Below are 16,361 nucleotides of genomic sequence, written 5' to 3'. Positions count from 1 at the left end.
GCCACCTCCGATACCAAGTCCCACTTGTAAGCCCATGTAGGTTGACGTACAGGGTTGTCGTGGTCATCCCAGGTATTCCACTTTGAGCTTTTAGGGCGTCCAACAGGTAGGCGTTCCCAGCTCCATACTGAAAGTAGGAGCATACAACCACCAACTCCACCGTCCTTTGTCGTCCTGCGACAAGCATCGTCCAACTACAAGTAACAACAAACATGCATCAGTTTAGCAGAAAAAGATAACAGAGAGTACTTAATATTAACAATTTATTACCTGCCGATACAAGTAAGCCAGTGCGGCCGAGCCCCAGCTGAACTTGTTGTCCAAAACAGTCAACGCCTTCAGCCACATCCAAGGAGCATTCTTGCCTGTGCCGTCCGCAAAGATAGTCCTAGAGATGACGTACCACATGTAGACGCGAGCATACCTCTGGATGACCTCGTCATCTGCGTCCTCAGGACAATGAGCAAAGTTGGCGACAATCCAAGTGAAAGTGGCGCCGGCAGGGACTCTATCTTTCTTCCCTCCATCTTCCACCTCCGGCTCCTGCGGCGACATACCAATAAGAGCCTCCATTTGATGCCGCCATCCCTCAGAATCAGTGCTCATACATAGTGGCTTCCCCTCGATGGGAAGAGCGGTGATCATGGAAACATCTTGAAGAGTAACCGTCATCTCTCCGGTCCAGAGGTGAAAACTATGTGTCTCCGGCCTCCAACGATCAATGAGTGCTGTGACTGCCGCAGCGTTCAGATTTGGAGTTGACCGACTCACAAGCTGCACGAATGGAAGGAGTCCCGTCATCTCGATGTACGGGGTGTACCGCTCATCGTAATGCATTACAGAGGATGCCCCATGAGACCGGATCTTCAGGGGCGTAAGCTCCTGCAAACATATAGGAGAAGAAGATATCAAGTGCTTATTACATTTTCAAAATATTACTAATCTACTAATCATTTTCTACTTACCATCTTCTTCTCCGACATGAAATAGGCCCGGTGTTCAGCGTCATAAACATCATTCAGAAGCCACACCATCCTACAAATCACAAAAAAGTACTCATTTACTAATATTCAAATAAGACTCATATACTCATATGAACTACTACTAATACTAACTACTACCACTAACCACTAACTACTAACTACTACTAATACTAACTACTACCACTAACTACCTAATGCAATTCCTAACTAGTCATATACCTACTACTACTAACTACTACTACTACTAACTACTAACTAGTCATATACTCAACTAACTAGTCATATACTCAACTAACTAGTCAAATCCTAACTCATATCCTAACTAGTCAAAACCTAACTCATATCCTAACTAGTTAAAACCTAATGCAAATCCTAACTCATATACTAACTAGTCAAATCCTAACTCATATCCTAAGTAGTCAAAACCTAATACAATTCCTATACCTACCTCTACTACTAACTACTACTACTCACTATTCATATACTCAACCAAAACCAAAACCTAATGCAATTCCTATACCTACTACTACTACTAACTACTAACTACTCATATACTCAACCAAATCCTAACTAGTCAAATCCTAAGAACCTACTCAAATCAATCTACTAAAATCAATCTACTCAACCAAAACATAATAAAATTGGATAGAAGGATGGGAAAGGGAAGGGATGGGGGAGGACATTACCTTAGGGGATCAATCCAAGGAAGAAATCCTCAGATCTGAAGGAGATGGGGGAGGGGATTAGGGAGGGGATGAGTGCCAGCCGCCGCAATGGAAGTTTCTGTTTGAATGAGGGAGGGGGTGGGGAGGGGGGTGGGAAGGGGGCTGGCCCGTGGCTCTGTATTGTAATGTGTGGCGCCTAAGGGTCAGGCGCCACACATTACAATGTGTGACGCCTGAGGCTTAGGCGTCACACTGCCTGGGGGTGGGGCCCTCCCTGCCACGTGGTCCGGGGTGTGACGCCTAACCCCTAGGCGTCACACAGTACAGTGTGGCGCCGAGGTGTCGGGCGCCACACAAAAGGGTCAGGCCGGTGAATTATTTCTTCCGAGGGATCAATTCGTGAGTTCTTTCGTCCCAGGGGTCATTTTTGTCAATTTTGCCCATTTCCCCATTGGCTCCAAATCAGTGGAATCGGATGCATGTGTAGCAGGTAGCTCTTGCTTTTTACCCTACTCATCCAACCCCAGTCAGCAACGTGAAGGAGACAAGGAGTGTGGAGTGCCGCCGAAACACCAGCTCATCGCCTCGGCCATTGGACATTGCCCGTAGTGTGGGACGCCACAAATCAGGGTGAACACAGTCCCGACCGGTCCGGTTCGTGACCAAGCTGTCGTTTCGACCGGCCGACAGTGGACAGGACCGGACGGGGCAAAATTTACTGTTTTCACCTTTTCGCGATAGTTAATCCGGATGTGATCCTGGTTGGAAAAAAAAACCTGATCCTCTTGTTACCGTTGTAGCCCTTGATGATAGGATATGACAACCTACCGTCGCGGACCCTGGTGGTAGAAAAATAACCTACCACTAAACAGACTGGCGGTAGCATATGTAACCCTATCGCCAAGACCGCAATAGCCATTTATAGTCCGAAACAATATCTAGTCACCGTTAAAGCACATCGAGCGGTAGATAACTCCACACAATAAAGACTTGCAATTCATCCAAACCAACCTAGAGGATTGGAGAAACTGGGCAATGCCTTAGAACAAATCGAGAAAAAAGGTTGTGCTGGAATTTTGTTCAAATATGGGCCAACCCAATATATATGATTTCAGAAAATTCCTAATAAATTCTAGAGGCCCACGTAGCCCATTTGTGTAAGGCAAGAGGTGGAAATGTTTAGTCCCACATTGCTAGTTTAGTGGGAGTTGGACCTTCTTATAAGGGAGGATGTTTCCACACATGTATGAGCTTGAAAACAAGCGAGACATACACGCGCGCTCCTCCGCCGCCGCCGCCGGCTGATGCGTTCTTCCCCATCCCGTCTGTGCTATGATACCTTGTCTATATAGAACGGTTACACATATGTTCTTTTCTCGATCTTACGTGTACATGTCTTTTGTCATCTCATCTCTATATTACATGCCTTCTTCTGTCTTTATTATGATGGTTATGTTTATCCTAACTTTTCTTTTAATAAAATCCTCTGATAAATTGCTCATATTTCCAACAGGTTGAAGTTTGCCGCACTGAGAGCCAACCAAATGCTTCCCTTGATGGTCTTTCAGCATGGTGCCATTGCAAAGCAAGCAGCCAGCGTTGGCCTACCTTTGCTAGCTTCCAACTGTACGTAACTGACCTAAAAGGAGCAGCAGACCCGCATGCCTGCTCGGCGAGATGATGTTTCATACCCGCGCGTTGTACAATTTCAAAGCACCGGCCCGAAATAAGAATGCCAAGTTCCTGGCTGCCGTGACTGGCTGCGATCCGAGCAGGACAACAGGTAGACGACGGTGAGCGTTTCGGACATGGCAGAGAGCGTCTCGTTCCACGAGACCACGAGCAAGCACATATTATCAGTGATAGAGACGGCTGACAAGCTATTGATTTGCTCTGTTAATTTTACCGGAAGTCGTCATGAACTCATGATTAACCAGGCGGTCGTTGCCAACCTGGTCTTAATCTTCTTTTTTTGACAAGGGGTCTCAGTCATAGCATGCGTTCAGAGGACTAGATCAGACAATTCCACCACTGGTTCTAGCTAGTCTTCTCTGTACGAGAGCCTGGCGAGCAGCAAAAGTCAGAAGCAGCAGCAAAATCAGGATAGTTTCATGGAGTCTCCTCTCTGATTCAAGGGTGTGTTCAGTTTGTGTCATGGGGTGGAATGGAACGGGTCCGACCCGTTCCTCATCCTCGTTCTAGTGTTTGGTTGGGAGGAGAACCTAAATGCCTTGATTCCTGGGAAGGGAATATTTCCCTGATATGCGGAACCAACGCATTCCTCCAAATCGGAGGAATCACGCGGAACTGCTCCTTCTCTCGTCTCTCTCCCTCCCTCTCGTCTCGTCTCTCTCTCACCGGCGGCCGGTTCCTACCACCCCCGCCCGTCGGTCCCTCCTCTCCCTGACGGTCGGTCCGTCCTCTCCTCGCCGGCAGCAGCGGTCGGTCCCTCCTCCACCGGCGGCCGGTTCCTACCACCCCCGCCCGTCGGTCCCTCCTCTCCCTGACGGCCGGTCCGTTCTCTCCCCGCCGGCAGCAGCGGCCGGTCCCTCCTCTCCTTGCCGACAGCAGCGGCCGGTCCCTCCTCTCCCCGCCGGCTGGTCCCTCCTCTCCTCGCCGGCAGCAGCGGCCGGTCCCTCCTCTCCCCGTCGGCCGGTCCCTCCTTTCCCTGCCGGCCGGTCCCTCCTCTCCTCGCCGGCAGCAGCGGCCGCATCCCCATCATCTCTACTCTCTCATGGCGTGCAGTGATGGCGACGACGAGATGCAGCAGAGGAAGATGAACAAATCCATTCCATTCCGTCCCTCCAACCAAACATCAAAATGTAACCATCCCGTTCTTTTAAGTCGCTACTACCAAACACAAGGACGGAACCGACCCATTCCACTAGAATGGAACCATGACATTCCGTTCCACTTCGTTCCCGAACCAAACACACCCCAAATGAACAGCTATCCACCTCGACATCAAGTTACGAACAAATAAATGTCGCGCTGCATTTAGTTCACTTATAAATTTTTATTTTTCCAAATAGTTTATTCCTTAAACTGTGTGTTTAAAGCTTGAATTGTTTTTCATTGTTGAATTTGTCGCGTTGAGATTTTTAAATTTAGATTCCATGTTGATAGATCGACGAATTTTTTCATGAAAATATTCAAACCAGAAGCGCGTTTTTTCCTTTCCTAGAAAAAGAATGTATTTTTTCTTTTGTGAGAAGCACGGCCTTGCCTCTCGCATAAGCAAATTCATGTCTCCACGTAAAGTAAATCTGTACCCCTTATGGAAATAAAACACGTCTTCTTAAAAAAACATAGTATAGATGCAAGCACTCATAACACGCGCATACACTCATATCAATGAACGCATTCACGCACATTCTATCTCTATGAGCATCTCCAACAGGCTGAGTCGGCATATCATCTTTAGATCTATGAATTCATCATAGACGTTTCGTCGTTGACGAAAACGTGTCCTCACACAGAATGCACATCGTCGAAAATCCTGAAGTAAATCCAAAAATAAATGTGCATCAGGACTTGAAAACCTAGTGGGCTAGGGATACCATAATCCCGTCAATCATCCAACCACAGCTTGGTTCGTGCATACTTCTCGCGAAAGGAAATTCGTACATCTACAAAAAGTAAATCTATCGCTCTGCGAAAGACACGGTCTTGTCTCTCACGCAAGCAAATCCGTGTCCTCATGAAAAGTATATCCATGCCTATATCCATGCCTCTTATAGCAGGAAAAAACGATAATGTGTTTTTCCTTTAGTGAGAGGCACGACTATACCTTTCACGTAATCAGCTCCGTGCCTCCACGACAAATAAAGTGGTACCTTTCGCGGAAGGAAACAATAAAGAGAGTGATCAATTCCGCCCATGAGAAACGTTGCATGGAGACCGATGAAACTCAGGTCTGTTGTCTCCAACAGGATATACCACAAAATGGATGGATAATGGATCGATTCAAGAACACATGTGCAGCAAGAACTAGCCTGCAACGAGTGCAAAAACAACTAGTATGTCCCCATTGGCTCCAAATTAATGGAATCGGATGCGCAGGCCCTTGCGTGTTTCCCTCCCCATCCGAGCCTACGACCGTGAAACGGCGATGCTATCCATAGTTCCATACACAGACCACACTGCCTATAAATACCACCTCCTACCGTTGCTAATTTCCACACCCAAGAAGCTCCCTAACAACTACACCACCAAGCTGATAGCAAGACAGCATTAGCCAAGCGATCATGGTGATGCTTCAGCTTGCCGCCGTAGTCCTCCTCGCGCTCGTTGCCTCCACCATGGCCGGCGACGCCGACATGCTCCAGGACGTCTGTGTCGCCGACTTGGCATCCCGTGAGTCATCATCTTTCTCAAGTTCGTTGTTGCATTTTTTTCTGCTTGTTGTTGCTGATGCAATGACTTTGTCAAAACGAATGGCGGCAGCGATCAAGCTGAACGGCTTCCCCTGCAAGGCGGACATCACGGCGGACGACTTCTTCTTCGCCGGTCTCAAGAGGGCTGGCAACACCAACAACGCAGCTGGGTCCAACGTCACAGCGGCGAATGTACAGTCATTCCCTGCGGTGAACACGCTTGGCGTGTCCATGGCGCGCATCGACTATGCCCCGGGCGGCCAGAACCCGCCGCACACCCACCCACGCGCCACCGAGATCATCTTCGTCCTCGAGGGAGTCCTCGAGGTTGGCTTCATCACCACCGCCAACAAGCTCTTCACTAAGACTGTCACCGTCGGGGATGTGTTCGTCTTCCCGCGTGGGCTCGTGCACTTCCAGCAGAACAGGGGACGTGGTCCTGCCTCCGTGATCGCCGGCTTCAACAGCCAGCTCCAGGGCACACAAGTCATGGCGACCACACTCTTCGCTGCCGCGCCGCCAGTGCCCAGCGATGTGCTGGCCAAGGCCTTCCGGATCGACAACGGCCAGGTGGACGCTATCAAGGCCAAGTTTAAGTAGGGTGCCTTCGTTGTCTGCATCTCTGTATCTGTTTCTCAACAAAAACCGTCTGTGTCATTACTAAATAAATGATACTCAAGCGAGCTGTAGCGTGTAGTTGATTTGGTCATGTATATGTTGCATTGGTTTGTCTTTGAAGTAATACCAAATTGTTTATGTTCCACGTTTTGTATGCTACTCCCTCCGTTTCAAAATATAAGACCTTTTAGAGATTACACTAGAAGACTACATACGGAGCAAAATGAATGAATCTACATTCTAAAATATGTCTATGTACATCCGTATGTACCTCATAGTGCAATATCTAAAAGTTCTTATATTTAGGAACGGAGGAAGTACATTTTAGTAGTGTGTCGTATATTTCTTGATGTGTACTATAATACATTTCAAACATTTCAACAAATCTATAACTAGGTAGATTTACCAAGCTTTGTTCTACAATAATAAAAGTCTCCTCTAAGGGCAACTCCAATGCGGGGACATATTTTGTCTGCTCGCGTCCGTTTCTGGTCACATAGCCAGAAACCGGCCTAACGTGGGGACACATGTCGCATGCGCGTGCCGAGACCGCGGCACCGCTGGTACAGGGATGCGGTGGGGATCGAGGTGCCAACCATGGGAAAGGTTGACGTTGGGCCACGACAGCGACACACGGTACTGCCAATGGTACTATGGACGGTGCATCGAGATGTAAAGCCGGCCGCGAGCCTTTCCCTCCCACAACACCAAGGGGAAGGCGTCCGGTGCTGGCGGCGCGTGGAATGAGCCGGCGTCGGCGTTGAACTTGTACTTGCCCTTGCCCTTGTTGTTGAAGAACCGCATGATGGACATGCGGGCTAGCTAGGGTTTCGATCGCCGGCTAGGAAGCGAGCATGGCCAGATATGGACGGAAGTAGGAGGAGCGTGGCCAAATATGGGTCGGAAATGCGTCTAGATGGACAGCGAGGAAACGGTTTTGGTGTTTGTGTTGAAGCGTTGGCTGGCATTTTTATTCGTTTCGATTCAAATGGACACATACGGACCATGTCGACGCTTTGGAGTTGCCCTAACACTTGGCAAGTCACTACAGATCTGACTACCTACTGATGGTAATAAACAAGTAAAAGAAGTAGTAGTTAATAGAAGAAGAAAAAAATGAAGGCCCAAGTGAACTAAACTCATTCAAGCGATAGGTGGAATATTTCACCCCGGACCATGCACCATCCAGTTTTTCGCCATCCAAGACGAGATGTCGGTTGGGGGAGAGGAAAATGATTTGGAGCATGATGTCGAATGAGGGGAGCGAGCGTGCGAGACCACATCTACCTAGAGCTACATCTCGCAAGCGGTCGGTGTCTTGATCGCGTGTGGCTCCCAGTCGATGTTTCTTCTCCTCAATGTTCTTGTCGTGTGATTCGATTATTTGGAAATTGTGATCATATACAGGAAGCCTAGACCAAGACCATGACAGAGTTAGAGAGTTGAATAAGTGCCCAACGCAGGGTCTGACTGTCGCCCGAACAAGCTCAAATTTTGCCTTCCAAAAGTTGAAATGTTATCCTACATTTCTTTCAAGATATTTGCCTTCATTTATATTTTTTGTCAGCTATATAGACCATACAAACCGGCTTGACAGTAGACACATTTTCAAGATAAAACATGTGGTAGCAGTTATCCCACCTCACAGTACTTCCTCTCTAATGCCCTTGTGGTCTCGGCCTCTTTAAATATGTTACCAAAACTATCGAAATGGTATCTTCTCTTAGCTCTTGCTCCCTCCGTTTCTAAATATAAGTCTGTTTAAAGATTAAAATATGGATTATATACGGAGCAAATCGAGTGAATCTATATTCTAAAGTATATGTTTATATACATCCGCATGTAATCCGTAATGAAATCTTTAAAAAAGAATATTTAAAAATGGAGCGAGTAGATTTTTTACTAACCCCCTACAACCGCGGTTGGCTTTTGTAACTTATTTCTAAACTCCACGCCCATCACAATAAGAGTATAAGACCATACTTCTTGCTCAAGGTTGTCTTGGTTAAACTGACCGATACATCATCATCGTAGCCTTCCTTCGTTGTAGAACTCACCCAGCTCCACTTCCATCCAGCCGTCGGCCCTTTTCCGAGGGAGTAACATATCCTCTCCAAGAGTAATTACGCGGGGACATCGTACTACTCTATGTGCACGGACTGGTGATTCCAAGACATGTGTCCGAGGTGAGTCGCCACCATCACCTTCATCCTGCGTGCAGCTTTGGAGGCAAACTGTCATGGTTGATCCACGTCCTCCAACGCTAATCGACGCCTCCTGGAATGGATAGTCCATGCCCTAGAATGAAGTGGGTCCTAGCTTGAACACCATGTAAGCAGCGTACATGACGTTTCGCGAGAGCATCGCATGTTGCAATGTATCTTGCCACCGATTTCTATCTTGCCAATTTCTAAACGTCGCCACATGTCGGAATCTATGACAAAATATAGAATTCTGATTAGACAAATATAGTACAGTACATAAGATTCGTAAACATACGATATGCTTATCAAGACAGGTTAAGCACTAGCTAGACCGAATTGCTACATTTTTTCTTTAAAAAAAAAAAAAGTAGGACTGCCCCTGCCCTCTTCACCAAAATGATGCATTCGCTATATGGAAATGGTTTTTTACCTTTTGCCGGTGTGGCGCGCAATGCGATCGAAACCGAGAGGAGTCCAGTCCCATACGTAGCCTTGGTATTTGGTGATCTGCAATATCTCTGCAGAAAGCATGAAGCACTTGGCGCCAGTAGCCTTGCCCAGCCTCATGTGCTAGCTGCACCACAAGTACGTAAACATATGTTCGTTAAGAACAACGTATTATATAAATGTTCAAAAATGTTCATCTGAATGATGCAGAAATCCAAAGTTTCAATCCAATTTTTACAAAAGAAAAAAGATAAAAGTTCAAAAGGCAGAATAATGGGGGTAGATAATACCATGAGAGCTTCCGTGGGAGAAAGGCGGGTAGGCAGGAGAGGCGCTTGAAAAGCGCCTTCTTGGACGCCGGCGCCGGGGAGATCTCCTTCTTGGTGAACCGCGGAAGCTCGCGTGGCACGAAGCAGGACCAGACGGCGTTGGTGTCAGCGGCCATGCGGAATGCCCTGGGGTTCACGCGCAGTTGGCGCCCACCGGCGACGTGAGCGAGATCACGCGCACCAGGAGCTCCTCCGGCAGGCAGTCGACCTCGCAGGCCGCCGTGTCTATGGATGCGGATACTTCCCCGGCCGATAGGTACTCGTGTCTCGGTCAATTGGCCATGGCCGTGTCAATGATATGCTTACAGCTTTCCCATGCTTGCAAGCTTGAATTTATGCTGTGGGGGGCACACATGCATGCAGGCGGCGATAATATTGGGAGCCAAGCTAGGTACTAAGCGTACGCGCTACGTAAACGGTCATGATTGTCTCGGATGTTCAATCCTTTCAGTACGAGCTTAGCTACACCTACCTAAAGAAACTAGGTAAAATTACAAATGGGTTGAACTGGCTTAATTGAATTGGAAGCATAAAGGGCCCAGGGCCACCCGTGAAAATCAGGGGGTTGATGATTGGCTGAGAAAGTCAACAATCGTAGCTCTACGTTAAGAGAGTCGGAAGTCTTCCAACGATCACATCCATGCGTTGTTACTTGATGAGTTTTCCAGCCGCCGCCATGTGTCACATTTTGAGCATTCCTTCCGATTTTTTTATTTTTTGTTTTTCAGCCTTTTTTTTGTTTTAAAATTGATTTTTTGGTTTTTTTTGGTGTTTTGGTTTTTTACTAGTCTTTTTAGCTTTTCGTTGGAAAAAAATCAACCTTTTTCGCACAAAAATATGTGTTTTTTGTTTTTTTCACGAGAGACACGGTTTTGTTTCCCTCAGAGACACGGTTTTGTTTCCCTCAGAGACACGGTTTTGCGTTCGAGAGAGGCATAGCCGTGCCTGTCGGAAAAAAAATATGTTTTTTGATTTATTTATTTTTACGAGAGACATGGTTTTGCGTTCTCAAGAGGCATGGCCGTGTCTCTTGGAAATAAAAAATAATGCGTTTTTTTACTAGAGGCATAGTTTTGCTTTTTTGAGAGGCACGGTTTTGCCTTCGCGAGAGGCACGGTTTTGCTTCTGTGAGAAGTACGATTTTGCCTTCACGAGAAGCACGGTTGTGCCTCTCGGAAATGGAAAAAAATACATTTTATGTTTTTCTCTATCGCGATAGGCATGGTTTTTCCGTTCACTTTTCAAAAATTCTGAAAAAAATATGCATGTATATAAGGATGTAATGTACATGTGTGTAAATATTCACGATGAAATACCTTGAATTACAACCTGTACAAAAAAAAAGATTCATGGCATGGGAGCATGAATAGTATCATGTCTTAAAAGACCGTAGATTTTTTTATACAACCCTCATTTTAATGTATTTTTGTTCTGAAAATTTACACAGTTGTGCATTATACCTTAATGTGTGTCTGTATTTTTTCAGCATCTTTTGAAATGTGAAAAATATGAACTTTAGAAGTTGAATTTGGAGGCCTTCATGGAGACCGAGCTCCAACAACAATTTCCGCTTTCTCATGCCTCTATTTACCAAGGTTTACAATTTTTTTGGTCACAAAAGATGTCTTATATATCACAAACACGTAGATATCTAGTCACCAACCCTCTAATCATATACTCCCTTTGTTCCTAAATATTTGTTGTTGAAGAGAAGTATTAGTTTTCTCCAACAACAAGTACTATGGTAGAGAGGGAGTATATGATGGTTGTGAATTTTTAGCAACCAAGTCTCCCTCGGTAGACGCCATTAGTCACCAAGTCTCCCTTGGTAGACGCCATTAGTCACCAAGTCTCTCTTGGTCGCTAGATGCCCTTAGTTACCATATTTGGTTGATAGTTATTGATATGCCATTTAGTGACTAGGGTTTGTAATGTTTTTTTCATGATAATACATGTCTCATTTATATCATAAACATTGAAGTACAAGTCACGTAATGACCGACATGACAAAACTGGAAAGATAGCAAAATATATTTGGGCTTGACACCAACGCTCGCCACCTGCATCCTGCACCACTACAACAGCCACCAAAGAAAAGAATGACGGATCACCTCCTCATCGGAGCTCTACGTAGTTTCATCGCTGATATCTGCTTTGCAGACCTTCAAGGTTGCTCACAAAAAATGAAACCATTGATGTTGAACAAACCAGACCGAAGCAACACCCCAGACACGCCATCGAACTCCAGATCTGACACCTCATCACGACTAAGACGTCGCAATAGGAAACCATACCTGCCATCCTGGAACCACGAACCCAACAAACATTTTGTCTTTCAGATATCGTCGATGCAGACCATAATCTGCATCTGTTCCCGGACTACCTTCCAAGCTCCGTGCTGACGTTGGAGCAAACGTCGTCGCAATGGTAGAACCCGAGGACACAGGTCCACCATGAGGATGCCGCCGCCGCCATACCATCATTACTTGAACATACCATTTTCCAAATCCCTCCCCAACCATAAGACCGATGACCTCATTACGGAAGGATCCGAAGAATCTTTATTCAACGCCGCAATCATTACCGCCAAAGCTAGAAAGATGAATAACTTAAAAAAAAAAATAGATTACGAAGACTAAAAACGATCCACACGCGTAGATCCGACGACCTCCTCATCACCAACAAACGAGGTTGCCGGCGGAGGGGAGCCGTCGAAGGACATCGCTGAAATTGTCCTCTCCTTGCGGCGGCTAGGATTTCAGCCGATAGGACAAGAGGAAAACTTTGGTTCTCACCGATCTGTAGATTGTTTGATCTCAACTTTCGTCTACTACTATTTTGATCGCACAATTCTATAGCGACTAGACTGTACACATCACGAAGCGACCAGGTAGTGCGTGTGGCAGATCTTTTTGCCCCGCCAATCGTGATCGGGATACTGCGATGTGTTTTTGCTGATGCACAACATTTACAGTACAACAAAGTAAGACCCTGTTCGGTATTCCTCCAGCTTTCGGAATCCGTGGAGCTGGAAAATTGCTGCGTCTTTTACTGTAATTCCACCAGCTCGGGGAGCAGAGTTGGGGACGGAACAAGGGTCTTCTACTAAAATGCTAGACCTACGTAATTCTTCTACTAAATCTTTTCATGGGTGTGGGGTTCTCCCACCCCTTTAATCCAATCCCAAGTCTTCACACTTTCAATTACGTAAAAACTGTACGTTAGTTTAAGTAGGTCTAGCCTTGCAGAAGAAAGAAAGTATCCGGATTTATTTGGTTAATCGAGTTCAACGTGTGTACATATTGATTTCACAAGCATGCACGATGACGTGGCACGATGACAGGGACATGCCCCCTCTGCTGCAAGCATATCACCGTCTCGTACAAGCTTGTCCTCATGTCAGTGAACTCCAAGCCCAGATCCCTCAACCTCTGGTTGGAGAACCTGTACTCCCTCGCCATCGGCTTGCCGTCGTCCTCGCACCTGGCCGTGACGGGGTACTGCGGGTAGAGATCCCTGAGGAGCCCGACGAAGTTGGCGCGGTGCAGCACGGCGGCGACGCAGAGGTACCGGCGGCCGCGCGCGTCGGGGTGCTGGTAGACGAGGGCGTGCGCGCGTGCGACGTCCCGGACATCGACGTAGGCGGTGACGGCGTTCTGGTAGGCCGGCTTGGCGCCCGTCAGGTAGCGGGCGACGTGGTCGGTGCTGAAGTTGAGCGTCTGCTGCAGCGCGGGGCCGATCGTCGTCGCCGGCACCACCACCGCCAGCTCCAGCCCCCTCCTGCCCGCCTCCTCCGTCGCCGCCACCTCCGCCATCATCTTCGCACAGCAGTACAGGTTCTGCGCACGAGCTATAGTTCACCGGCGAGAGAGATGAGGGGGAGGATCGAATCGAGCTTGATCATACTCATACGTACGCCGGTTCGTTTGCAGTAGTCGTAGTCGCTCCAGCAGGCCTCGTCGACGACGGCGTCGGGGCTCCGGCTGGGGTCCATGTGCACGGCGCCGTAGGAGGAGGTGAACACCACGCGACGCACGCCGGCGTCCGCCGCCGCGTTGATCACGTTCCTCGTGCCCTCCACGGCCTCCGGCACGAGCTCCTGCAAGCAAGCACACCGGGCATCAAGTAAGTGCTCCGCGTCCTGAGGTTTCAGAGGAGCAGAGGACGCAGTGAGCTCACGGGGTCGTTGGAGACCGGGGAGGCGACGTGGAAGACGCCGCGGCAGCCCCGGAACGCGGCGCGGAGGCCGTCGGCGTCCATGACGTCGGCGCAGCACAGGGTGAGCCTCTCCCCGGCGCCGTCCAGCTCCAGCAAGTGCGCGTTCTTGCGGTTCGCTTCACAAATGAAATGAAACGATCATCTCCATGCCGTTTGATCTCAAAGCAAGCCAAGCCAGAAAGCTGAAACCGGAGGAGATCATGGGCACCAAGGCATCGCTTACCGGGATCCCTGGCGGTTCCACGGACACGGTAGCCACGGAGGAGGAGCTCCTTCACCACCCACGACCCGATGAAGCTCCCCGCCCCCGTCACGCACACCAGGTGCCCCTCGTCGCCATTGCCGCCGGCCTTGGAGCTGGAGCTGGACTGCATGGTGATGGTCGACAGTGTTAGCTAGCTGTTCACAGAGGCAGGCGTGTACTAGAACACGAGATAACAATAACAATTAGCTAAGATGGGACGTGAGGCAGTGCGTATCTCGACTAATTCTGCTATCGCACGCATCAAATTGAACAGCACCACGAAGACGCGGATGTGAATGTGATTCACGTTGAGACCAACATGATCGTCCAAGCTGAAATCTTAATTAATTTGTCATGCATGATGTCATGGAGGCTAGACTAGAGCTCGCCGAGTACGACTTTGGCTCGCCGACTACGTGTCCGCGTGTATCGTGGACTGGGGATGCCTCGACCAAGCACTTCCGGTTTAGCTGGCCAGCTTGGAGAGTATCTCGTGATACCACATTTTAGATGATACCATCATACCACATATATCAAATTCGAAACTTTCCTATTCTCATTTTTTTGAACTTTCCAGAAATCTAAATTATTTTGTGAATATTCACAGATGTATGTCTGTTTTTCAAATCCATATTCTATTCATGCGTGGAGAAACAAAAGAAGACAAAGCCAAATGTGTATATTATCTTTTGTGTTTTTATCTCTTTGCACTACCCATGCTTGATCTTCTTCCCCCACACCCTGTGTGTAGATCACAGTGGGATACCTTTAAATTTTGTAGGGATCACAAACACGCATCATGTGAAAATTCAAACTCTTTTCCTTATTCAGAATTCTAGAAACAATTTTGGCTTTGAATCTCGCGTGTTGGTAATGACCTAAGAGCATCTCTAGCAGACCCCTTAAATCGTGGAACTGAAAACACAATTTTCACTTCGGAAAAAAAATATTTTAAAGATCGGTTTGAGCTACGGTCGAACAAAATTCTTAAACTTAAGCTGTAAAACCAAATATTCACTTAAATTATTCCCTACGTTTTCTTCTTCCTCTCGTCCGTGTCCATGATCAACTTCCGTCGCCGTAGTTGTTGAATTGATCCAGGAGCCAGCTCCTCCATTGCCGGATGGATCCAAGAACTAGCTAGCTCGTCCGTGGCCGGATGGATCCGGGAGCTAGCTAGCTCGTCCGTGGTCGGATGGATCTAGGAGCTCGTCTATGGCCGGATGGATCCAAGAGCGAGCTAGCTAGCTAGCTAGCTCGTCGACCATGGTCGGATTGAGCCAGGAGCTAGCTATCATTGTCGTATAGAGCTCCTTCGTAGTTGTTCGAGTTTTCGACAGCGACAGCTAGGACAAACGGGTGGCGACCGGGACGAATGGGTGGGGCGACTTCCCGGATGAGCTGGGTGGCGACTGTGGACGGGCAGGACGACGACCGGGAGCGAGCCATGAAGGTTCTGATGGCAGTTGGACTCCCACCAATAGTCTTTCACGTATATAGGGCACCATCGGGGTGGCTCCGAAATCCTTATTTTCACAGGTTTGGTGGGGATGTTTACCGTGCCCCTTAAAAAATTTCACATGCCGAAGTTGTTTACGGATTTTATTTGGATCGCTTTTTTTCGTCTAAAACTGCAAACCGACGGTTATTTTACAGCTTTGTGCGTTTTAAGGGATCTGTTAGAGATGCTTTAAAGGATGGTATCACTAGATGCTCTCCACGAACCATACGACATGTGTGATGTGACTGATACCATGCATGTGTTGTATTGCTCGATCCCCACATCACGTCTCATAAAGAAAATAAAAACAAAACATCTTGCGACATGCATTACATGTGTTGTGCTTAGAGTCAATTATATGCATTGGTGCGGGGTGTTTTTTCCCTCTTATTATCTAATTGTATTTTTTGAGATTTGTTTCATGATAGCTAGTTGTATATCTACAATTACACCTCAAGAATTTATATGTAACATTCGTTACTACGAGGAGTCTACCTTGCTCAATGCTCACACATGAATTAATTATCATTGTTTCTTCTTTAGATACACAATTGTGGATGACCCAAAATGGACTTAAGTAACACAGTTTGCTGATAAAAATAAAACAAACATTTCAAAATCATCTAAAAAAATATAACTTTTTTCTTCAGATTTTTCTCTAAAATCGAGCGTTGAATATGCAGAGATGGGCTGAAACGAATGGCCGTGCTTCAATCCTCAGGGGAAAAGGAAGAAGATAGAAGGCATGACCCACCAAGTCCACTACAAACTGGCCA

At 47.3% G+C, this 16,361-nt stretch overlaps 2 protein-coding genes across 2 annotated transcripts; one reads left to right on the top strand and one right to left on the bottom strand.

The window, feature by feature from the left end:
- The first annotated feature begins 5,839 nt into the window (after positions 1 to 5,839).
- LOC123403866 (germin-like protein 1-1) lies at positions 5,840 to 6,748 on the top strand. Its single transcript, XM_045097784.1, has 2 exons — positions 5,840 to 6,004; positions 6,095 to 6,748. Exons 1-2 carry the CDS (start codon positions 5,896 to 5,898, stop codon positions 6,622 to 6,624), a joined length of 639 nt encoding a protein of 212 aa, XP_044953719.1. The 5' UTR covers positions 5,840 to 5,895; the 3' UTR covers positions 6,625 to 6,748.
- A 6,121-nt stretch (positions 6,749 to 12,869) lies between these two features.
- Positions 12,870 to 14,386, bottom strand: LOC123403410 (cinnamoyl-CoA reductase 1-like). The gene is made up of 4 exons (XM_045097345.1): positions 14,064 to 14,386; positions 13,802 to 13,956; positions 13,539 to 13,721; positions 12,870 to 13,461 (listed from the first exon to the last, which is right to left on the bottom strand). Exons 1-4 carry the CDS (start codon positions 14,212 to 14,214, stop codon positions 12,931 to 12,933), a joined length of 1,020 nt encoding a protein of 339 aa, XP_044953280.1. The 5' UTR covers positions 14,215 to 14,386; the 3' UTR covers positions 12,870 to 12,930.
- Between the last annotated feature and the right edge of the window lie 1,975 nt (positions 14,387 to 16,361).

The sequence above is a fragment of the Hordeum vulgare genome, chromosome 6H (genome assembly GCF_904849725.1).
Source record: "Hordeum vulgare subsp. vulgare chromosome 6H, MorexV3_pseudomolecules_assembly, whole genome shotgun sequence".
Classification (NCBI taxonomy): Eukaryota; Viridiplantae; Streptophyta; class Magnoliopsida; order Poales; family Poaceae; genus Hordeum; species Hordeum vulgare.
Note: the sequence above shows the minus strand (reverse complement) of the source record. Positions and strands in the feature narration are given on the sequence as shown.

Bases quoted from the DNA above. Each gene is read 5' to 3' on its own strand.
- LOC123403410 (XM_045097345.1), bottom strand. From the start codon at position 14,214: ATGCAGTCCAGCTCCAGCTCCAAGGCCGGCGGCAATGGCGACGAGGGG. The intron at 13,722-13,801 runs GTGAGCTCACTG...GCTTGCTTGCAG, and splicing joins CCCCGGTCTCCAACGACCCC to GAGCTCGTGCCGGAGGCCGT. The intron at 13,462-13,538 runs GTACGTATGAGT...GCTCGTGCGCAG, and splicing joins ACTACTGCAAACGAACCGGC to AACCTGTACTGCTGTGCGAA.
- LOC123403866 (XM_045097784.1), top strand. From the start codon at position 5,896: ATGGTGATGCTTCAGCTTGCCGCCGTAGTCCTCCTCGCGCTCGTTGCC. The intron at 6,005-6,094 runs GTGAGTCATCAT...GAATGGCGGCAG, and splicing joins TGTCGCCGACTTGGCATCCC to CGATCAAGCTGAACGGCTTC.